A 24,262-nucleotide genomic window follows, 5' to 3' on the forward strand; every position below is an offset into this window, starting at 1 on the left:
TGCTTACATAAATTAAAAACCATTCTTTTTACTTTCCAAAATGAAAAAAAAGTAAAATTCCAAGTTCAAGTCAAAATATAAAGTACTTTGTGTTAAAGATGTGATAATAGCGTGGCTTAAGTGCAGTTTGAAGCCAGTTCCTTTTGCTTTTCATATCCAGGCAAGGCTTATAATTCACAGAAGTATGTGCACGTACCACAATAACAGAGGGCACACCAATTCGTAAACTTAGATAGCGGAAACTAAACATGTTGCTGATATCACTCAGAATAGACAACTACAAAGCCCGAGAATACCCAAATTCCTACTCTGCAAAATTCTTAGATTTCTTTATCTTTTTCAAGTGAAAAAAAAATGTTGAGAAATTTCAACAAATTTCCATTTAAATCCTCTGCATAACTTTGAGCAAAGTCATAGACAGTAGCTGGGTGACACAGAAATATTTTGAGAATGACCAAAGCAGTCTTGAACTACATTTCTTCAAATTTAACTAATGAAAGGTATTTTTAATGAGAAGAACAAGATTTTCCAGGAGTAAACTGCATTGTAGCTGTAGTAGCCTTGTATATCGGCAGAAGACAATATTTCCACTGAACACATGTAACTAGAACACTCATGGCAGGTGGCACCAACAAAATTGTCACACTTTGCTGTGTGGAGCTAGAGTTCTTACCGAAACAGAATTGTTAGTGCTGCTATGACCATTAGCTGGGGACTGTCTGGAAGTGGAGGGGGAATCTCTCTGAAATAAGACACAAGGTTCATTAACACAGAACACCAGCAGAGAAACAAGAGATATTCACATTAACAGTTACAACCACAGTCTGACAACCATTTCCTTTGAGGTTTTAGCTGTAAAGGTGCCATACTGACTTACTTGCATGATTTCAGAGAAGCATGAAAAAAATGTTTGTGCAGTCTGAAGATTCACATGTTGTAAGTGATGACCGTGTCATTTCATTAATCATTTCTTTCCTGTCTCTAACATTCTATAACCTTTGCTTTTTTAAAATGAGAACCCGAAGGGTAACTTGATATTAAAATCCTATCAACTACTGTAAAGTGACAAGGATTACTATAACATTGTGCTAAAGATCCCAACTGCATATCTTTTTAAATTGAAAATTAGGTGTTAAAAGTATTTAATAATCTTTAGGTACCTCAGTATCAAAAATTACTGAATGACACAATTTGAAGTGAAGTCACTCAGTCATGCCTGATTCTTTGTGACCCCATGGACAGTAGCCTGCACCAGGCTCCTCTGTCCATGGGATTTTCTAGGCAAGAGTACTGGAGTGGGTTGCCATTTCCTTCTGCAGGGAATCTTCCCGACCCAGGGATCGAACCCAGGTCTCCCACATTGTAGACAGACGCTTTACCGTCTGAGCCACCAGGGAAGTGAAGTGAACCTTAAAAAAAGACTTCTTACATTGCAATCACCTTAGAATCTTTCTAGGCTAGATATTACTAATAAGGGTAAAAGATAGTTATAGACCAGAGAAGAAACCTTTATTTTTTTTAGAATATTTTAACAGATTAATTAAAACAATAATTTTGAGCCTCTACAAATATTACACTTCTGGCAAAGATTCCAGCAGCCACAGCCAACTATACTATATGACACACTCAAAATCCTTTCCAGGCTCCACTCCCTTGTTGTCCAAATCAACTATAATGTTAAAACAAGGAGAGGATGAAAGTAAGTATTTAAAATTTTAGTTGAGTTCTTGGAAATCTTTGAAATGTGCATGTCCGCTCAAAAGACATTTGCTTTTTCTAGAAGACTTAAAGAAAACTTCTGGAACCTGTTGGCCTTTAGATAATGGGATCCCTTAGATGAGGATTCTCAGATGTTAGTGAGCAGAATGTCTAGGTGCCACCCCCAGAGACTCATGTCAGTAGGGCCAGGGTGTGGGGTGGGGGGTCCCCGCTTTTACCAATGGCCAGGGTGATGCTGAGATAGGTAGCCAGAGAGCCTTTCTTTAGGAAGTATTGTTGTAGCTGGGAAGAATCCAACCACAGGGTTGAACTCTGCCAGAGGACAGGAGAGTCAAAGAGATTGGTGGGGGAGGTACCTTTATTCCTACTATTCAGAGGTTGAGAAGGTAAGAGGGGGTTCTTTTTACTCAAGAGCATAGCATTTATGTGTCCTACTGGTCCTACCTCAAAACCAGTTCAACCACTCAAAAACACAAGAGAAACTTATATTAATAACTAACACTATCTTCTGGCTAGTGAGCCAAAAAGACAAAAACCAATTGCATTTACTAAATTTCTTCCAAGATGTGAAACGGTATGAGGACCACTTATGATTTTTAGAATATCAGAATGCTTGACATAAAAGATGCATGTGACAATTTTTCTTTTCCAGCAAGGTTTGTGTACTAGGTAACAAATTTCAAAACTGAATCCTGGAACAGAAGCAGTTCTGTATTTTGTTTTGAAATATAACTGAAGTTCCATAAAAAGCCACCAAGAGGAGCTCAAGACTTGATATAACAGAAACCCCACTTGTCATGGCTCACTAAAAACATACTTAACGAAACTACAAATTCTTATACATATCTTCAATAGGTTTAGGAAAAACAGGAAGCCTCTGATTTTTCTTGTGAAATTTACATCATTACTAGAGACAGGAAGAAACATTATAATTTCTCCCTCAACTTCTCCTAAGTACAAATTCAGTTTTCTAGACCGGTTCCAGTAAGTTGCCAGCCAGTCTTAAACATTCACTGTACTTCATACTGATGTTACACATACTTGGAAGGTGCACAGGAAAGTGCGAGTTTCAGAAAAAAATATTCAAACTGAAGGTGCAATGGCCAAAGGATGCTCTCACTTAGGCTGGTTCATATTTCCAAATATAGAAAGAATGATTTTTGAATCTCACTAGCTAACCAATAGCAAACTGAATAATATAGGTTGGGAAAGCTACAGTTTCTCAAGGATAAGCCTACTGTAAGAAAAGAACTTGGGGTTTGTATTACTCTAGAACACTTACTTGTTTCCAAGTCAGATAACATTCCAATTTAAACAATTTCACAGAAGGTTGCAAAAACCTCTATTCCACTAATAACATCAGTTATCAATTCCTCATAGGCTTAAAATCCATCTAGAGACCTGTCAGAATTATTTGAATAACTCTATCTTAACAAGAAATAGACCACTTTTCAGATTCTTGGAAAGAAGAACTATCTAATGTGACTTCTTAACAAGGGAAGTGAATATACTTCCTGGAAACATTATTGCAATTATCATCTTGCATCCTCCCCCAGAGACCCATTCTTTATTAAACCTCTGTCATTATTTGGAGCTTCTCTCTATGTATTTTGCTTCGCTTCCAGCCTGCAGGAAGTTCAGGTGCTGAGGAGAACCCCGTGGAAGAGGGCTGAGTAGGTGGGTGGGACCTACTCTGTTCCGTTATCTTTGTTGTAAAATTGGTGTGCAGTGATCAACAGCACAGGCAGAAACAATTTCCCAGAAGAAGCCAAAACATTCAGCCATCAGCAGACAGTTAGTTAAGAACCCAGAGGAGATGGGGTGTTTCATAGAGCTATTACCTCACAGGAGGATGACTGAGTGCGGTAACTTGGCACGATCTTGAAGGTGATACTCCCCCGCATTTCCCGCTGGAGGAAACAGAAAGGAGAGCTCTTTGAACAAACAAATGTTGCACACAACAACGCGTAAGAAACCACTGAAAACGTTTCGGGGGTGTTTAGTTTAAGCCAGCCGAGAGCGCAGGGGCCTAAAAACGAAACCGAGTTACAAAAGCAGGAACTGCTCACAGTGACAAAGGAAGCTGCTCCTGGGAACAGCCCTGCAAAGTCAAGGCTGACTGCCCTGTTCACATAGCAATGGTGCAACAGACCTCTGATGGTGTTCTTTTCATAGATGTGGAGATAACTCTAAGTGACATGCCTTTTGAAAGTGAATACAAGTTGAAATGGACTACAGAACAAGTAATTATGTAAGAATTATATTTGGGAGGCTACATGATGATGGTGTACTCCATAAAATCTGCTTTTTATTTCATAATTTAGGCCTTAGTTTTTTTTTAAAATTATTTAATTGGAGGCTAATTACTTTACAATATTGTATTGGTTCTGTCACACATCAACATGAATCCGCCACGGGCGTACGCGTGTTCCCCATCTTGAACCCCCCTCCCACCTCCCTCCCCATACCATCCCTCCGGGTCATCCCGGGGCACCAGCCCCAAGCATCCTGTATTGAACCTGGACTGGCGATTCATTTCTTATATGATATTATACATGTTTCAATTAGGCCTTAGTTTTGACTGTCAGTGACTCTGTGGTGCTTATTGTGCCTTCAGTAGATATAAATAGCGCAGGAGGCTGCTACACTATGGTGGGAAGAAGGTGCAGGACCAGAGGTCTAAACATCTCCCTCTGCTCGCCAGGGCCTGTCATTCTGCAGCCCCCAGCCTGCCCCAATCCAAAGCCTAATCTGAACACCAATTTTGGATATATATGGTAAAAAATGGCCTGGTCTACCATGACTTTCCTTTCCCTTGCTCTATAGAGAAATCCCATATAGCTGGCTATGACTCAGCTACACAGGAAAGAGGTTTCTGACATTGCTGATGTCAGCAGAATTGAGGTCAGTGAGAAACTAGTTCACAAGTATGCACAACTGCAAAGGTTTTCTTTAAACATCTGCTCACTAAGAACCAGAAGACAAAGGACTGAAAGGAGAATGTTCAAGCCCACACTGCTGAAAATGGGCAAAATGTTTCTAAGCTCTGCTGCATGTAAACATTTTTCTAGGTCTCAGTTTCTCTGAATGTTGCACCAGACCACACAGATGATGGTACCAGATTACAAAAGAATACCTCTTATTTAATAAGTTAATGAACTGAAAGTCGATTTCAGAAAAAGAGACTTTCATTTACTCACAAGCATTTTTTGCAGCTGTTCCACTGTTTGGTTGGCTACACTGATGCCATTGATTTCTCGAATTTCATCTCCGACATGAAGTGTACCTAAGAAATTACACAAAATTATAAACATGAAATGATATATACTTTTATAATAATAAAATCCAAAGTCAGCAAGGTAAGTAATTAAAAAAAATTAAGCTAAATACTTAAGTCTGAGTGAACTCCGGGAGATGGTGATGGACAGGGAGGCCTGGCGTGCTGCAATTCATGGGGTCGCAAAGAGTCGGACACAACTGAGCGACTGAACTGAACTGAACTGAATATTTCAGAACCAGGTATGAGTCAGGCTCATATAATAAACTCGCCAAAACAGATACACCTAACTTATGGAGGACACAGTTTTGAAAGATGACTGTAAAAATCTGCTTATTTTTCTGAGAGAGTCTGTATGTATATAGCTGTTTGAAACTATGACTTCCAGATGCAGCCTGTCTGGGTTAATATCTCTGCTTTATCATGTACTAGCTTCAAGATCTTGGGTAACTTACTGAGAATTTCCCTGAAAACTCATATTTATAAAATGTCAATGAAAATAGTATCTCATAGGACTGTTGTAAGGATTAAATGAGTTTATTAGATGCAGAAGACTTAGAACTGTTCTTGGCGCATAGTGCCATTTAAGTATTTGCTGTTATCATCATCATCATCTACCAGATATGATACAAAGGTTGTTGATTTTTCAAAGAATTGTGGTGATAACATCTATATATCCATAAATTTATATTAGACATACTGCAACTTTTTAATAATAATTTGGTAGGCGTTTCAGGGTTCTGTCACACTTCAACTAGAAAAAGTGAGAAACAATGGTTAAATAGTGTTATGTAAATTTTTGCTTTACTTATGAATTGCACAAATGTTTAGTTATTGACCTGACTTCATTATGAAAAGCTCATGGTGTCTTTAAGACATATGCACTAAAATGCAGATAAACAAAGAGCCTTGTATTTGCTTCAAAGTAATCCAGGGGCAGTAGGGCAAATACAGCTGAAATCAGTATGGTCATGAATTAACAATAATTCTACCTGGGTTATGGGTAGGTAGGTGATCACTGCACTATTCTTTTCTCTACTTGAATTCACTGCACTGTTCTCTCTAACCATGTTTGAAAGTTAACATAATAAAACATAAAACAAAAATTTGGGGACATAAAACAAAAATTTGGGGACTTTTGTCTTCAATATGGTGGATTAGGCACTCACAAACTCTTACAACTATATCCCGTGTAGGGCTCACCCCTTGAAGTGTTACTGGTCTCACAAAATGAATGTGAATCCCCAAGAATACTTCCCATTTCCATCCCCACTCTCCCTTCCACAGATAAGAACCCAGTGAGCTGGATCCAGAGTGGTGGCAAAATCAAGATGGAATGAAACCAGTGGGAGGGGTAGATGCCATTGCCACACTGCCTGCTGGCTGCCTTCTGAGTCTTGGGCCAATAGCAAGTTAGAGAAGCTAAGCCCAGGATTCTGCAGGGAGCCAAGACCCAGTTCAGTGGCACTCTGTGGCAGCCGGTAAAACACAGAACAGACCATTTTTGGAGGAAAGTATTCCCAGTTTAGGCTCCCACGACTTCTACTAATTTGAGCAAGCAAAAAGCTTATAATCAAAGATCACCAAACATACAATAAGGCAAACTATTATGTGAGTCATCAGAAAGAGAAGAAATAGATTTAGATCCTCAAGGAGGATAGATGCTGGAATGGTCAGATACAGACTACAGGAATACCTTGTTTTCTTGTGCTTTGCTTTACTATGCCTCAAAGATAACCACATTTTTTATAGATTGAAGGTTTGTGGCAACCCTGTGTTGAGCAAGTCTATCTGTGCCATTTTTCCAACAGTGTTTGCTCATTTCCTGTCTCTGTATCACACTTTGGTAATTCTCACAATATTTCAAACTTTTTCATCATTATTATATTCATTATGGTGATCTGTGATGAGTGATCTCTGCTGTTTTGGGAGTGTTATGAACCGTGCTTATATAAGATGGCAAACAACTGATTGTCGAAATTGCAGCAAAGGATTTAGAATATTACATAAACTTAGTTAATAAAGCAGTGGCAGGGTTTGAGAGGATTTACTCCTGTTTTGAATGAGGTTCTACCATGGGTAAAATGCTATTAAGCAGCAGTGCATGCTACAAAGAAACCATTTGTGAAAGGAAGAGTCAATCAATGAGGCAAAGTTCATTGTTGTCTTATTTTAAGAAACTGCCACAGCCACCTCAGCCTTCAGCAACCACCACCCTGACCAATCAGCAGCCATCAACATCTAGACAATACCCTCCACCAGGAGCAAAGAATATGATTTGCTGAGGCTTAGATGATGGTTAGCATTTTTTAGTAATAAAGTAATTTTAAATTAAAGTATGATCCAGAGGGATGGTACGGGGAGGGAGGAGGGAGGGGGGTTCAGGATGGGGAACACGTGTATACCTGTGGCGGATTCATGTTGATGTATGGCAAAACCAATACAATATTGTAAAGTAATTAACCTCCAATTAAAATAAATAAATTTATATTAAAAAATAAAATAGTACAAAGCTACAAAACAGAAAAAAAGACATAATGCTACTGTACACTTAGTAGATGATAAGTGAAGTGAAGTCGCTCAGTCGTGTCCGACTCTTTGCAATCCCATGGACTGCAGCCCACCAGGCTCTTCCATCCATGGGATTCTCCAGGCAAGAATACTGGAGTGGGTTGCCATTTCCTTCTCCAGGGGATAGCATAGTACAAACATAACTTTTATGTGCACTGGGAAACAAAAATTCATGTGACTCATTTTATTGCAGTGGTCTGAAACCAAGTCTGTAATATCTCTAAGGTATGCCTGTATAAAATAGCTATATGTTAAAGAAAAAGAAAGAAAGGGACCTTTTTTTGCAAGGATGAGCATGCAACAAGAGACTATCAGGTGTGAACAGACAGATCTGAAAATAAGAATAAGAACAAGTGATTACTACTTCTAGAAAGGAAAAATATAATCAGTAGTATAAGTCAATGAATGGATGAGTTGAACAGGAGTTCAGATATGGCTGAAGAGTTTCAGCTAATTGGAAGACATAACCAAATAAATTAACTAGAATGCAGGTCAGAGAAATGAGATAAGGAAGATAGGAAACAAGAAATAAAACATGAAAAAGATATTAAGAGATATGGAGGGAATGTCTAACACACATCTACCTAGAGTTGAGAAGGAGATGATAGAATGAAGAGGCAATATTTTAAGAAATATGGTTACAAATTTTCTTGTATGATGCAAACATGATCACACAGCTCCAGGAAGAATAATGTATCCCAAATAGGATAAATAAAAAGAAAGCCATGCCAGGAGGTAGTAAAACTACATAACATCGAAGACAAAGAGCTTAAAAAGTCCAGGGAGAAAGGAGAGATCACCTACAAAGCAAGGACAATTGTAGTGACACCAGACTTCTCAAGATCAAACAACATATGCCAAAAGAAAATGGAATGGTAACCATTAACCTAAAACTGTGCTCTCAGCAAAAGTAATCAAGATTGAGGTGGAAATGAAATATTTACAGATAACACCACCTGAGGGAGTTTATCAACAAGAGACTATCACTAAAGGAACTATAAAGGATATAGTTTAGGAAGAACGAAAAATGCTCACCAAAGGGTGGTCTGCAATGCAAAAGGAATAATGAACAAATAAAATCATAAACATTTATGTAAATTCAAACAACAATGGTCATGTATTTTAAGATAATTTCAAATTTGTGGATTTAAAATAGGACATGTGTTCTGGTTTCCTTGGTGTGTATGCTCAGCAGTGGGATTGCTGGGTCATAAGGCAGTTCTATTTGCAATTTTTAAAGGAATCTCCACACTGTTCTCCATAGTGGCTGTACTAGTTTAAAAATGTTGGGCAAGAATAATAAGTAAGTCAAGTAAGAAAGTGAAGTCGCTCAGTCGTGTCCGACTCTTTGCAACCCCATGGACTGTAGCCTACCAGCCTCCTCCATCTATGGGATTTTCCAGGCCAGAGTACTAGAGTGGGTTGCCATTTCCTTCTCCAGGGATCTTCCTGACCCAGGGATTGAACCCCAATCTACTGCATTGCAGGCAATGCGTCTGAGCCACCAGGAAAGTGCATGTAAGTCAAGAATGGGATCTAACTTGATTCCAATGTCTTTGTATTCTTTGAGAGAGTGGAATTAATATACTGTTTTCCTTTAGTGTGAAAGTGAAAAGTGAAAGTCGCTCAGTTGTGTCCGACTCTTTGCGACCCCATAGACTGTGGCCTGCTAGGCTCCCCTGTTTATGGGATTCTCCAGGCCAGAATACTGGAGTGGGTGTAGCTGTTCCCTTCTCTAGGGATTGAACCCAGGTCTCCTGCATAGCAGGTGTCTGAGTCATCATATGTCAAGTTAAATATGTATGACAAGTTTTCAAGGTAACCATCTAAAAATAGAAATAGAGTGCTGAAAGTCTAAGCTGCTAGGGTGGAATGAACAAACATGAAGAAAAAAATCAGTTAAAATATGGAATAAATTAAAAAAACCCAAAGATGATATAAATCATTACTGAAATATTAATGGACTACAGTAAATACTGATGGACTATCCTTGCCCATTAAAAGATAGCAATCATCAGAAAGTGAAAGTGAAAGTCACTCAGTCGTGTCCAACTCTTTGAGACCCCATGGACTATACAGTCCGTGTAATTCTCCAGGCCAGAATACTGATGAGTGGGTAGCCTTTCCCTTCTCCAGGGGATCTTCCCAACCCAGGGATTGAACCCAGGTCTCCTACATTGCAGGCAGATTTTTTGCAGTCATCAGAGGGCATTACAAAATGAAAACCCCAGATTTAGAAATGTTTGTAAGACACATTCTACAGCACACAGGCACAGAATGGTTAGAATTAAAAAAATAGAAGAAGGCATGTTAGCAAATAACTAAAATAAAGCTGGAATAACTACATTAAAATAAAATAGGTTTTAAGTAGAAGGTATAATAAGGATAGACATGGTTACCAGGCACTTCTATGCTCCTAATAAAACAGCTTTGAATATATACATTGAGAGATCTATAGCTAGAAATAGAAAAACTCGACCGTGATAATTGGAATATTTCAATAATTATTGATAGGTCAAACAGGAAAAAAATTAGTCAATATGTAGAATGTTTGAACAACAATTAACCTCAAGCAATCATATAGAGAACTTTGCATGTAACATGAACAAAACAGTCTTCTTAGGTACAACATGGGCCATTTATAAAAATGATGAAAGGTCTATGCCATAAAGCAAATCTCACCAAACCTCAACAAAATGGTGTCATACAGACCACATTCTCTGACTCCAGTGCAATTAAGTTCGAAGTAAAACACAAAAAGATAGATAGGAAACCCTCTTAAATGTGGCACATAAAAACATCTCTAAATAACTTGTAGGGCAATGAAAAATATAGTAATAGAGATGTTAAAAATACTTATAACTGAAATACAATAAAAATGCTTCATCTCGAAACTGCTAAGATACAGATAAAACAGTACTTCAAGAGGTAGAGTTTAATCTTAAATACATAGAGATGAAGAAAGACTGGAGTAAATGAACCAAGTATCAGATTTTAAAAGTTAGATAAACCAATAGAAAGTAGAAGGAAGGAGAAAATTAAAAAATAGGTCATAAAACAACAAAATAGGTAAGTTGATCAGGAGGAAAAAGACAAGGCACATATAAATGACATTAGGAATAAACATGGGTACATAATTACAGAGGCAGTAGAAACATTAATAAAAACGTAAGAGGACACTAAGAAGAAGCTTACTAGAATAATTTTAAAAACATAAAAATTTTCAAGAAAATATAATTTACCAAACTCACTCACGATATAGAAAGCCTGACCAGCCTTATGAATGTTAAAGAAACTGACAGTGGTAAAAAAATATTCCTTAACACAAAAGAAGACACAAAACACCAGGCCTTGATTGTCTTATAGGCAAGTTCCACTAAACTTTCAGGCTACAAATCATTCCAATATTATACAATATTCAGAGAACTTATGAAGAGTTTCTCCAAGTCATTTTATGAGGCCAAGGTAACTTTGAAACTAAAATCAGACAAAGAAACGTAGGAAAGGAAAATTAACCACAGGCCAGTCTCACTTACAATTGCAATCACAAAAATCTAAAACAAAATAATAGTACATAGAATCAAGCAGTACGTACCAAAAGATAATACACAATGAAAACACTAGGCTTATCTGAGAAATGCTGGGGAGGTTATCATTAGGAAATCTTTAAAAGTCATTCACCATATCAAAAGAAAAGAAAATAAATCATCTTAGCAGATGTAGAAAAAGCATTTCATAAAATTCAAACTCAATCATAATTTAAATGTCCAGTAACTCAGAATATAAAAGAACTTCTTCAGCTCTAATAAAAAAGTATCTACTAAAAATCTAGAGTAAACATTCTTCTTCATGGGGAAACATTGGAAAGCTACCTCTTAAAAACAAAAATAGGACAAGGATACCCACTATACCACTTCTATTAAAGACAGCGGGGGCTAGCCAGTATGGTAATAAAAGAAAAAGAGATTAAAGAAATACTGATGTAACTTTACTGAATTTAAGCAAAAAATTTCTACAGGATTCTAAAACCAAATATCTTTATGTGTGAGTGCTAGCCACTCATGAAACCTAGAGACTGCTCTGAAGGTAGCAGTAATGCCAGGCACCATCTCTGTACATAAGCAGTCATCTTTAAAGGGACAAGAAAGCACTAAAAAGCTGATGGTGTTACCTCTTGCTCTCCAGGGTGAAGGAAAGAAGTGTTAAGCACATATACAACACGATCTCAAAGAAAGGAAGTCTAATTTTTGGACAGGAGAATCACTTTTGGATCAGGCTCTAAATACTAATGCATGTGACACAGTCGCTTCAAAGAGGAACCTAGACCTGCATGTCCAAATCTTATCCACTGGAGAGTTAATAGTAGTTCCACTTTCTCAAAAAAAATCATTTCTTGTCTACTTCAGTCCTTAGTGAATTCCCTTCTCAACTGCATTTACTGTAGCAGGTGTTAAGAACTTAATCACAGGTTTGATCTTTCTTATTATTTTACCATTGAAACATTGTTATTTATCAACCTCTAATTTCCTAATTTATAAATAGTATATCTCATTCCTGAATGAATTAGTCAACTGTCTTTTAACTTTGCAAGTATATATACATATATCTTATATCCCATGGTAGATGTGTTCCATATATCCTGGGACCCATATGATACTTCAGTTTATCTCCTATGGCCTCTAATAAGTCAGGATCTAAAGAGTGACTCAGAGATGCTCCAGCAACAGAAGTGTATAGTATAATTGAAGCATGTGGAGATGAATACAAGTGAGTGGAGGCCAACAGTGATTAAAACCAAAGACAGATAAATCATTTATATAAACCATCAATCAAACTAATTTTTTATATGGATCATAAAACACTATGCTATATGAAAAAAATCTATGGTAGGAAAGAATTATATATGGAACTTACCTTGCCTGTGAATCATGCCCCCATGCATGATTCTTGCAACAATACAGTGATTTAGTTCATTCATTTTTAAAGTGATTCCCTGTAAAAAGTTAAGCAAAAATAGAATTACTATGAGAGGGCATTCTTTTTAAATCTGTGATTATGCTGTAGATAACCTTAACTACAAAAGCAGGAAAACATTAAAGAAAATATAGAAAATGGAGGAGAAAACTCCACTATGCCATGACAGAAATATTAATTTTGATATTTTGGTTACTCTAACAATAGCATACATATATTTTATATAATGCTTTTTAAAATTATAAGTATTTTCCATGTTGCTAATTCTCCACTTGGTCATGTATTTTTCTTTTTTGAGGTATGGATTTGTTTAGAATTTGTGCATCTAAATACATGAGGATTACTGGTCTGAAGTTTTCTTTACTTGCAAAATGTCTGGTAGCATTACCTCTTCCTCCTCCTTTTCATCAAAAACAATAAGTTGGGAAGAATTCTTTCCTTTTCAATGTTTTGGGAGGAGTCTGTGTACAATTGGTACTGTTTCTTTATTATATGTTTGGCAGAATTTACCAGTAAAGCCATCTTGGCCTGGAGTTTTCTTTGAGGGATTTTTAAAAAGACTAACTTCAATTTTTAAATAGTATAGGGCAATTCAGTTTATTCCAAACTGAGTTTTGGTAGTTTGTCTCCCCCAAAATGTGTCTATTTAATTTAGGTTGTTTAATTTATTGACCTAAAGTTGTTTACCATATTTCCTTATTATTCTTTTTATATCTGTAGGATCTGTAGTAATGTTACTTCTCTTATGCATGATATTGGTAATTAGTGTCTTCACCCCCACACCTGATTGATCTGATCTTGTCAAAGGAAAGGCTTGTTTTATTGATTTTTTTACTGTTTCACTTTCTATTTCATTGATTTCCACTTTGATCTTTATTATTTCTTTTTTTTTTTACTCACTTTGGGTTTAACTTGCTCTTTTTTTTTGGTTCTCCTTTCTTAAGGTGGAAGGTGAGATCATTGTTTTAAGATATTTCTTTTAGGACTGGTATTTAGTGCTACACTTTTCTCCCTAAGTACGTTTTACCAGTATTCCACAAGTTCTGGTATGCTGTGATTTCATTTTCATTCACTTCAAAATACTTTAAAATTTCTCTTTTGATTTCTTTCATCCATGGGTTATTTGGAATTGTATAATTTAGTTTTCAAGTGCTTGGGGATTTCTCCTGACATCTTTCTGTTATTTATTTTTAATTTAATTCCACTGTGGCCTGAGAATATACTTTGATATTAATATAGTCATTTCAGCTTCCTTTTGATGAATGTCATCATAGTATATCTTTTTCTAGTCTTTTCCTTTAAAATGATTTGTTTTCATTTATAAAGCATTTCTTGTTGGCACTATATAATTTGGTCTTGCTTCCCTCCTATACCCCAATCTGACAATCTCTAATTTTTAATTTGGGAGAATTTAGACAATTTATATTTAATATGATTACTGATGAATATATCTTCTTGCTATTTGATTTTTATTTGTCCCATCTCTCCTATGCTCCCCTTTCTGCATTCTTTTGGGTCAGTTTATTTATTTTCATTCTATTTCCTCTCCTGTTTCATTAGCTATAATTGTTTTGTTGTTTTAGTGGTTGCTTTAGGGTTTATAGCATGCATCTTTAACTTATCAGTCTACTTTCAAGTGATATTATACCATGTGAAATGTATTATAAGAATCTTATAACAGTATACTTCCACTTCCTTCCTCCTGACTTTTGTGTTGTTATATATTTTACTTTTACATGTTAAAAAATCCCAAACACATTGCTTCTATTTTTGTTTAGACTTCCATTTACCCTTCAGAGAGATTTAAATGATAAGGATATCCTTTAACATTTATTATACTGTAAGTTTATCGAATTCTTTCAGTTTTGGTAAGTCTGAAAATGTCTTTATTTTGCCTTTTTCAATTAGCGTTTTTTAAAATACTATTTTATCTTTTAAATTAATTTTATTGGAGTATAGCTGCTTTACAATGTTGTGTTAGTTCCTTGCTGTACAACAAAGCAAATCATATATATATATATGTGCATATATGTATAATATACATATCATATACATATATCCACTCTTTTTAAGATTTCCTTCCTATTTAGGTCACCACAGAGCATCAAGTAGAGTTCCTTGTGCTAAATGGTAGGTTCTCATTAATTATTTTATACATACTAGTGTACATATGTCAGTTCCAATTTCCCAATTCGTCCCACCCCTGCTCTCCCCCTTGGTAACCATCAGTTTGTTCTCTATATCTGTGACGGTTTCTGCTTTGCTAGTAAGTTCATCTCTACCATTTTTCTAGACTCCATATATAAGTGATACTATATTTGTTTTTCTCTGACTTCACTCTGTATGACAATCTCTAGGTCCATCCACATCTCTGCAAATGGCACCATTTCATTCCTTTTTATGGCTGAATAATATTGAAAAATTCCAACAATATTCCAGTACGTACACACACACACACACACACACACACACACACACACACTGTATATCACATCTTCTTTATCCATTCCTCTGTTGATGGACATTTACGTTGCTTCCATGACTTGGCTATTGTAAATAGTGCTACAATGAATACTGGGGTGCATGCATCTTTTCAAATTATGGTTTTCTCCAGATATATGTCTAGGAGTGGGATTGCTGGATCATATGGTAGCTCTATATTTTAGTTTTTTTTGGAACCTCCATACTGTTCTATATAGCTTGCCTTTATTTTATGATAGATAATTATACTGGGTTTAGAATTCTAAGTTGAGAGGTTTCCTGCACCCCCCCAGTACTTTAAAATTATTGTTTTCTTGATTATACTGTTTCTCATAAGAGATCTGATATCACTCTTATCTTTGTCCCCCTGTATGTAACATTTCCTTTTTATCTCTGTTTTTAAGATCTTCCTGTTTATCACAGGTTCTAAGCAGTTTGATTACAATGTATCTTGGCGTTGTTTTCTTCATGTGTCTTGTGCTTGGGGTTCACTGTGGTTCTTGTATCTGCAGATTTTAGTTTTCATCAAATTTGGAATGTTTTCAGCCATTATTTCTTCAAAAACACTTTGTTTCTTCCTCACCCTCCTCTCCCTCATAGATTCCAATGAACCAAATATTAGTTTGCTTGAAGTTATCCCACAGCTCAGTGATACTCTTTTCTCAAAATTCTTTTTTCTTTCTGTGTTTTGTTTTGGGTAGTTTCTACTGCTATGTCTTTTGAGTTCACTAATCTATTCTTCTGAAATGTCTAAACTGCCATTAATCCCATAGTACAATTTTCCTGCTAATTCAAATACTGCTGTCAGTTATTTTTTTATTTCTATATTCTTAAGCATTGTCCTGGGATGTAGTTCAGTTATTTAGAAAGAGTGATCCTTTGGGCCTTGCTTTCAGAATTTGTTAAGGTGGGTCTGGAGCAATTCTCTGTCTAGGGCTAATAATTCCTCATTACTGAGGCAAGACCTTCCTAAGCACTCCACACAATGCCCCTTGAATTGGTTTTTCTAGTCTGGGTGGTGGGAACAGACTGAGTGTTGGGCACTGTTCCTCTCATCCTTTTGGATGGCCTTTCCTTGGCTCTGAGTAGGTTCCTGTCATAAACATGCAGATCATTATTCAGATAAATACACGAGGGGGACCCTCTAGAGTTTTCTCTCTGTGCAGCTCTCTCCACTTCAGGACTCTGTCCTGTGAATGTTACTGCTTTGGTCTTTCCAGGCCCTCAGCTCTGTGTCCTCAGAGAGTCTGCTCTGCCTCAGTTCCCCCTCACCATGCTGTGGCCTGGAAACTCTCATGTCAGTAAGGTGGGACGATCACTGGGCTCACGTTATTTGCTTCCTGTTTCTTAGGGATCACTGTTCTTTGCTGCCAGATGCCCAATATCTTGAAAACAGTTCTTTTATCGTTGTGTGTGTTCTTTTTTATTTGTTGTTGTTGTTGTTTCAGGTGAGAAGGTAAATCTGTTCCCTGTTATTCCACCTTAGTTGGAAGTGGAACCTCTGTATACTTAATGCCAGAATACTATTCTATGGAATAGATTACAACTTTTTAATTACAAGCCTTCTGGACTGGTCTTTTTAAAAAATATTTATTTGTTGGCTGTGCTGGGTCTTCATTGCTATACGCAGGCTTTCTCTAGTTGTGCTGAGTGGGGATTATTCTTTAGATGTGGTGTGTGGGCTTCTCACTGGGGTGGCTTCTCTTGTTGTGGAGCACAGGCTTTATAGTGCAGGGCTTCAGTACTTGCGGCTCGCGGGCTCTCGAGTGTGGGCTCAGTAGTTGGGGAGCATGGACTTAGTTGCCCCATGGCATGTGGAATATTCCTGGATCAGGGATCAAACCCATGTCCGCTGCACTGGCAGGCAGATTCCCAACCACTGGACCACTGGGGAAGTTGAATTATAACTCTTACTTTCCAGTTATTCACCATTATAAGACAAGCTTTCATAAACAGATCTTTGTACTAGACTTGGTTGTTTCTAAGAATCACATGGAGACCTTTTAGATAATACTGATTTTTAATTTCACTCTTTGGATTAGTCTGGAATAGAGCCCAGATCTATATTTTTAACAAGCTCCCTCGGTGAAAACTGGTCTTGAATTTGAGATGAGTGGGGGTAGCAGGACTCTGTCTTATCTTCTTCACCAGAAAATAACACTGTTAGAAAATTCCATGAAAATATTTGAGACTTTATAATCTAGATCCTGCCTGAATTTGTACAATTCTACAATATATAACTTTGCACAGTTCCTATTTTGTGGTTCTTAGAAGTGGTAAGCAAGCAATTAAAAATAAACTGGTTTCCCAAATGTTTCTAGTCCCACATTCAACTGTACTGCTCAACCAACTTGTACATTCAATCAGCACATATGGTTACCAAGAGAGGTGCTCCTGGAAAAATGCTATAAATTAATGTGTAAGTCAAATCTAATTTCATAAGGGAAATGACAGTACCATGAGGGTTCCATTCTTGAAATTACCAAATTAGCATATTCATTCAACCACTATTACTGTGAACCTGTTATATGGCAGATACTCTGCTAGGCATGGAAGTGAATGAGATAGACAAAAAGAAAAAGTGGGCAGCCCTATGGAAACTGAGCTCCAGGAAGGGGCAATGTCTTGTCCGCCACTATGTCGCTGGCATGCAGTCATCCGCACATCGTTGTTGTTCAGCTGCTCAGTCATCTGTGACTCTTCGCAACCCCATTGTTTCCTCTCATGGCTAGGGAAAGTTCACCTCAAATCAACCGAAGTTAATATTTATTATTTTGTCTGCTTCAAACGTTTCTCTGCAGAGAAGAACTGACTCATATTTTCTCTGTTCACAAGTTCCCAAATTCCAGGGAAAGGCTTGGCCCAGCTACTGCTGAACCTAGCGCAGCTTGCTATAAACTCCTGGCTTTTCCTTGTTTACATAAGCCTCTTCCCAATTGTCTAGTACTTGAAGTTCAGTGTTTAACACATGCAACTATGGGAGTTTCCCAATCAATAGAGAAATAAGTAAAAGTGTGAAGTTAAAAATGGGAAAACAAGGGTGTAATGTGAATATATCACCCTTGGGGGATGGACCTAGCATATATAGTCGGATATATTTTAGAAGGTCCAAAAAGCAAAAGAAATCAGACAAGTATATGCTGCATGATACTATAATGTTTTTTAACAGGACAAAGAAGCAAATGAAGTTGTATTAAATGTAAAACTATAGAAAACTATATTCCTGAAAATATGTCAGATAAAATAATTTCCATTTTTATAGCAACCAATTAAAGGGATAGGAACTACACACCTTCACTAGGGTCATAGAAGATGGAAGAGAAAGGAGACTTCTTTAAGGAGACTTTTGGGGAAAACACAAGGCTATTTTATGCTTGCTGAAAAATGTAACTCAGGGGTACAGATTCATGCTTTTACTCAGTCTGTGTTTCTAGTGTAGTTAACCTTCATACGGAATATCAAGCAACTCTCACTGGATTGCTTTAGAACGTGACGATCACAAGACACTTCTGGGCCTCCTTCTCTTTTTTTCTTAAGTCTTTACTGAATCCATTATAATACTGCTGCTGTTTTATGTTTTGTTTTTCTTGGCCATGAGGCATGCAGGATCCCAGCTCCCAGACCAGGGATCGAACCTGCACCCTTTCTATTAGAAGGCAAAGACTTAACCACTGGACCACCAGGGAAATCCCTGGGCCTCCTTCTTGTGGTCCCTTCTACTTTCCTATCTACTCTGATTGGCTGAACATCACCCCTTCTCGTGCTTCTCTGACACTGTCTTTCCTCCCCTATAGTTCTGTCATAATCATACCTGTTAAACAAATTGTGCTAAAATGCATATCTACTTGTTTAATGTAGGGAGCCCTGGGACTTTCCTGGTGGTCCAGTGGTTAAGTCTCTGCCTCCTGTGTAGGGGGACAGGTTCTATCCCTGGCTGGGGAACTAACAGCCTGCATGCTGCACAGCGTGGCCAAAAAAAATGTAGGCAGTCCTATGGAAACTGAGCTCCAGGAAGGGCAATGTCTTGTCTGCCACTACATCACTGGCATGCAATCATCTGCACATTGTTGTTGTTCAGCTGCTCAGTCTTCTCTGACTCTTTGCAACCCCATGGACTGCAGCACACCAGGCTTGCCTGTCTTTCACTACCTCCCAGAGTTTACTCAAACTCATGTCCATTGAATCGATGATGCCATCCAATCATCTCATTCTCTGCCACCCCCTTCTCCTCCTGCCCTCAGTCTTTCCCAGCACCAGCCTCTTTTCTGCACATAGTAGGTATTACTCCAGTACTCTTGCCTGGAAGGTCCCATGGATGGAGGAGCCTGGTAGGCTGCAGTCCATGGGGTCGCGAAGAGTCGGACACGACTGAGCGACTTCACTTTCACTTTTCACTTTCATGCATTGGAGAAGGAAATGGCAACCCACTCCAGTGTTCTTGCCTGGAGAATCCCAGGGACGGGGAAGCCTGGTGGGCTGCCGTCTATGGGGTCACACAGAGTTGGACACGACTGAAGCAACTTAGCAGCAGCAGCAAAAACATTTGCTAAATGAATGAATGAATATATGAAATGAATGAGGGGAGTGTTAGACTTTCAGAGCTGGGGTAGGATCTGGGTAGGTAGAAATTTAAGCACACTTTTGGTCATACTTGCTAAGAAAAGTATGAGCAAAATGAGGCCTCCACGGACATGAAGTGATTTGCCTGAGGGACCCAAAGCTGCTACTGCCTGGGCTCTTAAGAGTTGCTTGGTGAGCACCAGACAGGTGAGGTGACTTGCATGTCCCATTTCTGCTGTAAGTGCTAATACAGTCTAACTGGCAAAGAACAGTAAGTGAGAATTACAACCTGAATGTCTAGGGTTGAGGGCTTTCTGGAAATTGCCATCATAGGATCACAGCTCTGTAATTCTTCCTTTAACCTGGAAAGCAACTGGGCAACTTTCTTAAGTAATCTGTTTTCCTATATCCCAGGATCCCTTTTCTATGCTCTGAGGAGCAGATACAAATGCATACGTTTGAATGTTTTCCTTTTTCGTAAAGAAATCATTCGTTCTAAAAACTGGAGCTTTCCCAATATTCTCTGTCTCAGTGGGTAGCATCACTGTTCACCTGACTATGAAAAACCTAAAGCTTAGGGTCACACTAGACACTTGCTTCTGCCTCAGTCCCCATCGACAATCCATTCTCAAGGCCTCTTGAATTACTCTTTTATTGAATCTATTCCCTTCTTTCCACTCGACATCCATCCCTCTAGTTCAGAGCTCCATCATCTCTCCATGTATTACTGCAGTTACAGTCTCTTAACTGGTCCCCCCCTAGCCACTCTTGTCCCCCTCTAATCCATCTTCCAGAGTGCTTATTTTTAAAATGAAAATCTGATTTTATCTCCCTGCTTAAAACTCTTTAATAGCCTCTCACTGTTTTTAAAATAGATAACAAAATCAATACTTATGAGGCCCTCTTCCTGACACACATCTTGTTTTCTACAGTCTAGCTGTGGTACCTTCTTTCCCTTTTGAAACTGGGCTAAGAGCCTTTTCACTAGCAGGTTTCTGCATATGCTACTTGGTTTGGCTGGATGGTCTCCCCTCTCACTGCCCGCTCTGTGCAGTTAGCATCAAGGACCCTTTCCTTGATCTTCCCAGTCTATGAGACTTCTATGAGGATGGAGCAGGGTTCAGCATCAGTTCTATTCCAATGCTACACCTAAGAACTGAGAAGGTGAATTCATACTGAACAGGTAAGTGTGAACGGAAGGAACTTTAACAATGGCACTCAACTCTTTGAATGTCTTCCCAATTAGTCTTCCTCTAATTTTGCTGAGGGCAAAAGATCTGGACACCACTCGACTTGTAAAAGGAATTTTAGATGTTCACCTTTTCAACACCAATTCCAGTATTTCACACTGGACCCTTTCCCTGCTGTCCCAGAGGTCTTTACACGCTAGACTAATGTATCAGGTCTGTCCTTTCATTGTTGATGTTGAAGAGCAACTGTGAAAGGAGAGGTGGGAAGGAACACCAACACACCTTAGGCACGGGGTCAGGCAGGACAATTTTAGGTGGGGGTAGTGGGGGCGGGGGTATGGTGGTGGCCTTCAAATGAGGATCTGGAAACTGATTTCTTAAAAATTCTCCACACCCTCCTTTCCTCCCCACCTCTAGTAGTATAGGTTGAAGTTAGGTACTTGAACTCATGCTGGGATTTTATGAGAATACAGGAGATTCCCACCCCCCCCCCCCACTTACCATTGGTTCATCTGTGTTCTTTTGGAACTGGACCAGGCGAACTCTGGTCACGTTCTCCATATCCATGTCTCCGTTTGCACTTTCTGGAGAATCACCATTTAAATAGGGAGAAGTGGGAGGAGGTGTAACCCTCAGTGCTTCGTCACTGTAAACTTCATGAGCCACTACATCGTGAGTCTGAAGTAAGGCCTGATATTTTATGAGGGAAATAAAATATTAATAATAGAACTGTTTCAGTAGGAGTCTATTACATAAACACACATAAAATTATTCTTTGCCTCTCAAAGGTATCTCTCATCTAAAGAGAATTCAAAGCACATTACACCTAGATAGAGCCATGCCATAATTTCTTTCGGACACATAATCATGACAGATGGAGCTTCCCAGGTGGCACTAGTGGTGAAGAACCCGCTTGCCAAAGCAGGAGACATAAGAGACAGGGATTCGTTTTCTGGATCAAGAAGATGCTCTGGAGGAGAGCATGGCAATCCAATCTCGTATTCCTGCCTGGAGAATCCTAAAGACAGAGGAGCTTGGTGGGCCACAGTCTCTTGGGTCGCCAAGAGTCGGACATGACTGAAGCAGCTGAGCATGCACAATCATGATAGATGGAGTTTTAAAAATGAAGGAACAAATGAAACAATGAGTGAGCCAATCAATGAATGGATGTGTTTGTTCATTATCTGGGTAAGAGGTGTTGTCTGATGCTCTAAAAAACTGTCCAACTAACTTGCTCAATTAAAGGTGGACATAACACAATTTGAAATAATTGAGCAGAAAGAATCTTTTGTACATAGAGCTGGCAAGTTTGTGCTGGGGCTGAAAATGAAAACAAATTTAAAAAGAAACAGTGCAATAATTGGTGCCTTGAGCAAATATCATTTACCAGTGGTATTAACAATAACTGCTACATAATGCAAAGGATAATTTATAATGTATGACTTAGTAAAAGAAAGAAAACCACACACAAACGTATCTGAAGAAATGTAATTTCCCCAAATATCACATGATATGGAGCTCAAAATCTTAAACCTAGTTACTGTTTTTGCTCATTTCTACTTTTTGGAGCACTAAACAAAAAATCAGCTGACAGTTATTATCATGACTTCTTTTTGCAAAGCCCATTAACAAATAAAAAGTGCTTTCTTTGTGTTGATATCTTCATATGTCCTCATGGTGAAACTGGGTAACAAATATCGTTTTGTTTCCCTGAAAAAGCTATTCTTCCACTTACTGTACATTTCATGCCATCATAAGAAAGTTTTTAATAAGAATAAATATTTTAACATTTCTACTTCAAAGAGAACTTTACAGCTGAGTATCAATGTATTTGGCACTTTATACATTATGTTTTCTTGTGAGCTAACTATAAATTCAGTTCTTTTTTAATCTGTGATCTGTAGGGTAATGAAATATCTGAGATAATGAAACATAATTAAAATTGCCTTAGCAGCATAACCTGTAGCATCTCAAGTTATTTAATTAAAAGATTTACCAAAGTCATGACTCAACTATTTTCACTTTTCAGTTATATATACGAGGCAAAAATAAGGTAACAATGTGGTAAAATCATAAAGATGATGGTGTTGATTAGTCATCAATAGAGCGTATGCTCTATTCAATACCCATCTGAATTTATAATAGAAATGGCAGATATTTGCAAGATCTCAGAGGGCTGGTATAGGCACCGAGGGGCAGTAAGGAGCACAGCTTGAAAGCCAGCCTCCACAATGGCCCTGGGGACCTGGGCTTCCTGACCTGTGTCCTGGCTACACCCAACATGAGCACCCCTGGCCAAAGTGGTGGTGGCTGTGCTATGTGGGGAAATCCTTCTTTGGCTGGTTTAATTATAGCCTCTTTAGAGACTAAGATTTCAGGCAGAAAGCAAAAATTAATTATAGGTGAACTGAAAAACTTCATCTGTTAAAATTAGGTTCATTGCATTAATTATAGGGCTTCCTAGGTGGCGCTTGTGGTAAAGAACATGCCTGCCAATGTGAGAGACATAGAGACGCGGGTTCGATCCCTGGGTCGGGAAGATCCCCTGGGGGAGGGCATGGCTACCCACTCCAGTATTCTTGCCTGGAGAATCCCATGAACAGAGGAGTCTGGCGGGCTACAGTCCATAGAGTTGGATACGACTGAAGCAACTTAGGACACATGCATTAATTATAGATGTGCTTTCTATAAACAGTGAATTTAAAAAAAATATGCTTTGTATGACTGGAGGATACATGCCTAGGTAAACAGAGAACCAAGTTTCATTAGGAAAATGCCAATTACATGGGTTGGAGAAAGTGTTTATACTGTTTTTTGCAAACGGTTTCTATCCATCTTTTTAAATTATATAAGCAGACACTTGTATTAATGTTTTATTTATAAGGAAGGATAAGCCCACAATCACAAAAATACCAAAATTGAACTGTAAGAGAAAAATCCTTAAATTATATCACCAAATGAGGTCATACTTGATACTAACTTTTATTTGCTACTGTAAAAGACTGCTACCACAAAATGAAACTTTTATCCAACACATACACAAACAAAAAAAGGGGCTACTTACAGATTGCTAAAAAAGTCATTAAAAGAGTATGCCAAATAAAAAATAGAGAAATTAGAGTTTGAATATTTTTTTCAAGTATGTTATGAGGTGATTCAGCAATTGTTACTAAGCTGAAATAGCTATTATATTTAATTATATAAGAAGAATCATGTAAAAGGAAAAAAACGATTTTATGTTTTGTATGTAAAAGGGACATGGACAAGAAAACTAAGAACTTCAGACTAGAGTGGGAAAAATTTATTTAAAATTTATAGGAAAAAAGAAATTTTAGGTTTGAAAGTGGTTCTTCTGGCTTCTTAATTACAAATCATAAAATTTATCACTTAATAATGAAACTTTCACGTCAACCTAAGTTGATTATAACCACCTTGTTTTTACTGAGAAAGTAAGATACCAATTTCAAAAAATAGGATTTAGGACAGAAAA

General features: G+C 37.8%; 1 protein-coding gene across 13 annotated transcripts in view; it reads right to left on the reverse strand.

Moving 5' to 3' along the window:
* CASK (calcium/calmodulin dependent serine protein kinase) overlaps window positions 1-24,262 on the reverse strand; it is a 375,002-nt gene that overhangs the window by 41,994 nt on the left and 308,746 nt on the right. For 8 of the 13 annotated variants that reach the window (XM_018044579.1, XM_018044576.1, XM_013976574.2 and 5 more), the window contains 5 exons: window positions 21,274-21,462; window positions 12,482-12,560; window positions 4,920-5,005; window positions 3,561-3,629; window positions 674-742 (listed from right to left, as the gene is read on the reverse strand). In XM_018044579.1, the coding sequence (XP_017900068.1) occupies window positions 674-742; window positions 3,561-3,629; window positions 4,920-5,005; window positions 12,482-12,560; window positions 21,274-21,462 (492 nt within the window). The remainder of the gene's footprint in view (window positions 1-673; window positions 743-3,560; window positions 3,630-4,919; window positions 5,006-12,481; window positions 12,561-21,273; window positions 21,463-24,262) is intronic. The other 5 variants (XM_018044583.1, XM_018044580.1, XM_018044582.1 and 2 more) reach the window with 1 other exon arrangement.

Source organism: Capra hircus, unplaced genomic scaffold (assembly GCF_001704415.2).
Source record: "Capra hircus breed San Clemente unplaced genomic scaffold, ASM170441v1, whole genome shotgun sequence".
NCBI classification, from domain to species: domain Eukaryota; kingdom Metazoa; phylum Chordata; class Mammalia; order Artiodactyla; family Bovidae; genus Capra; species Capra hircus.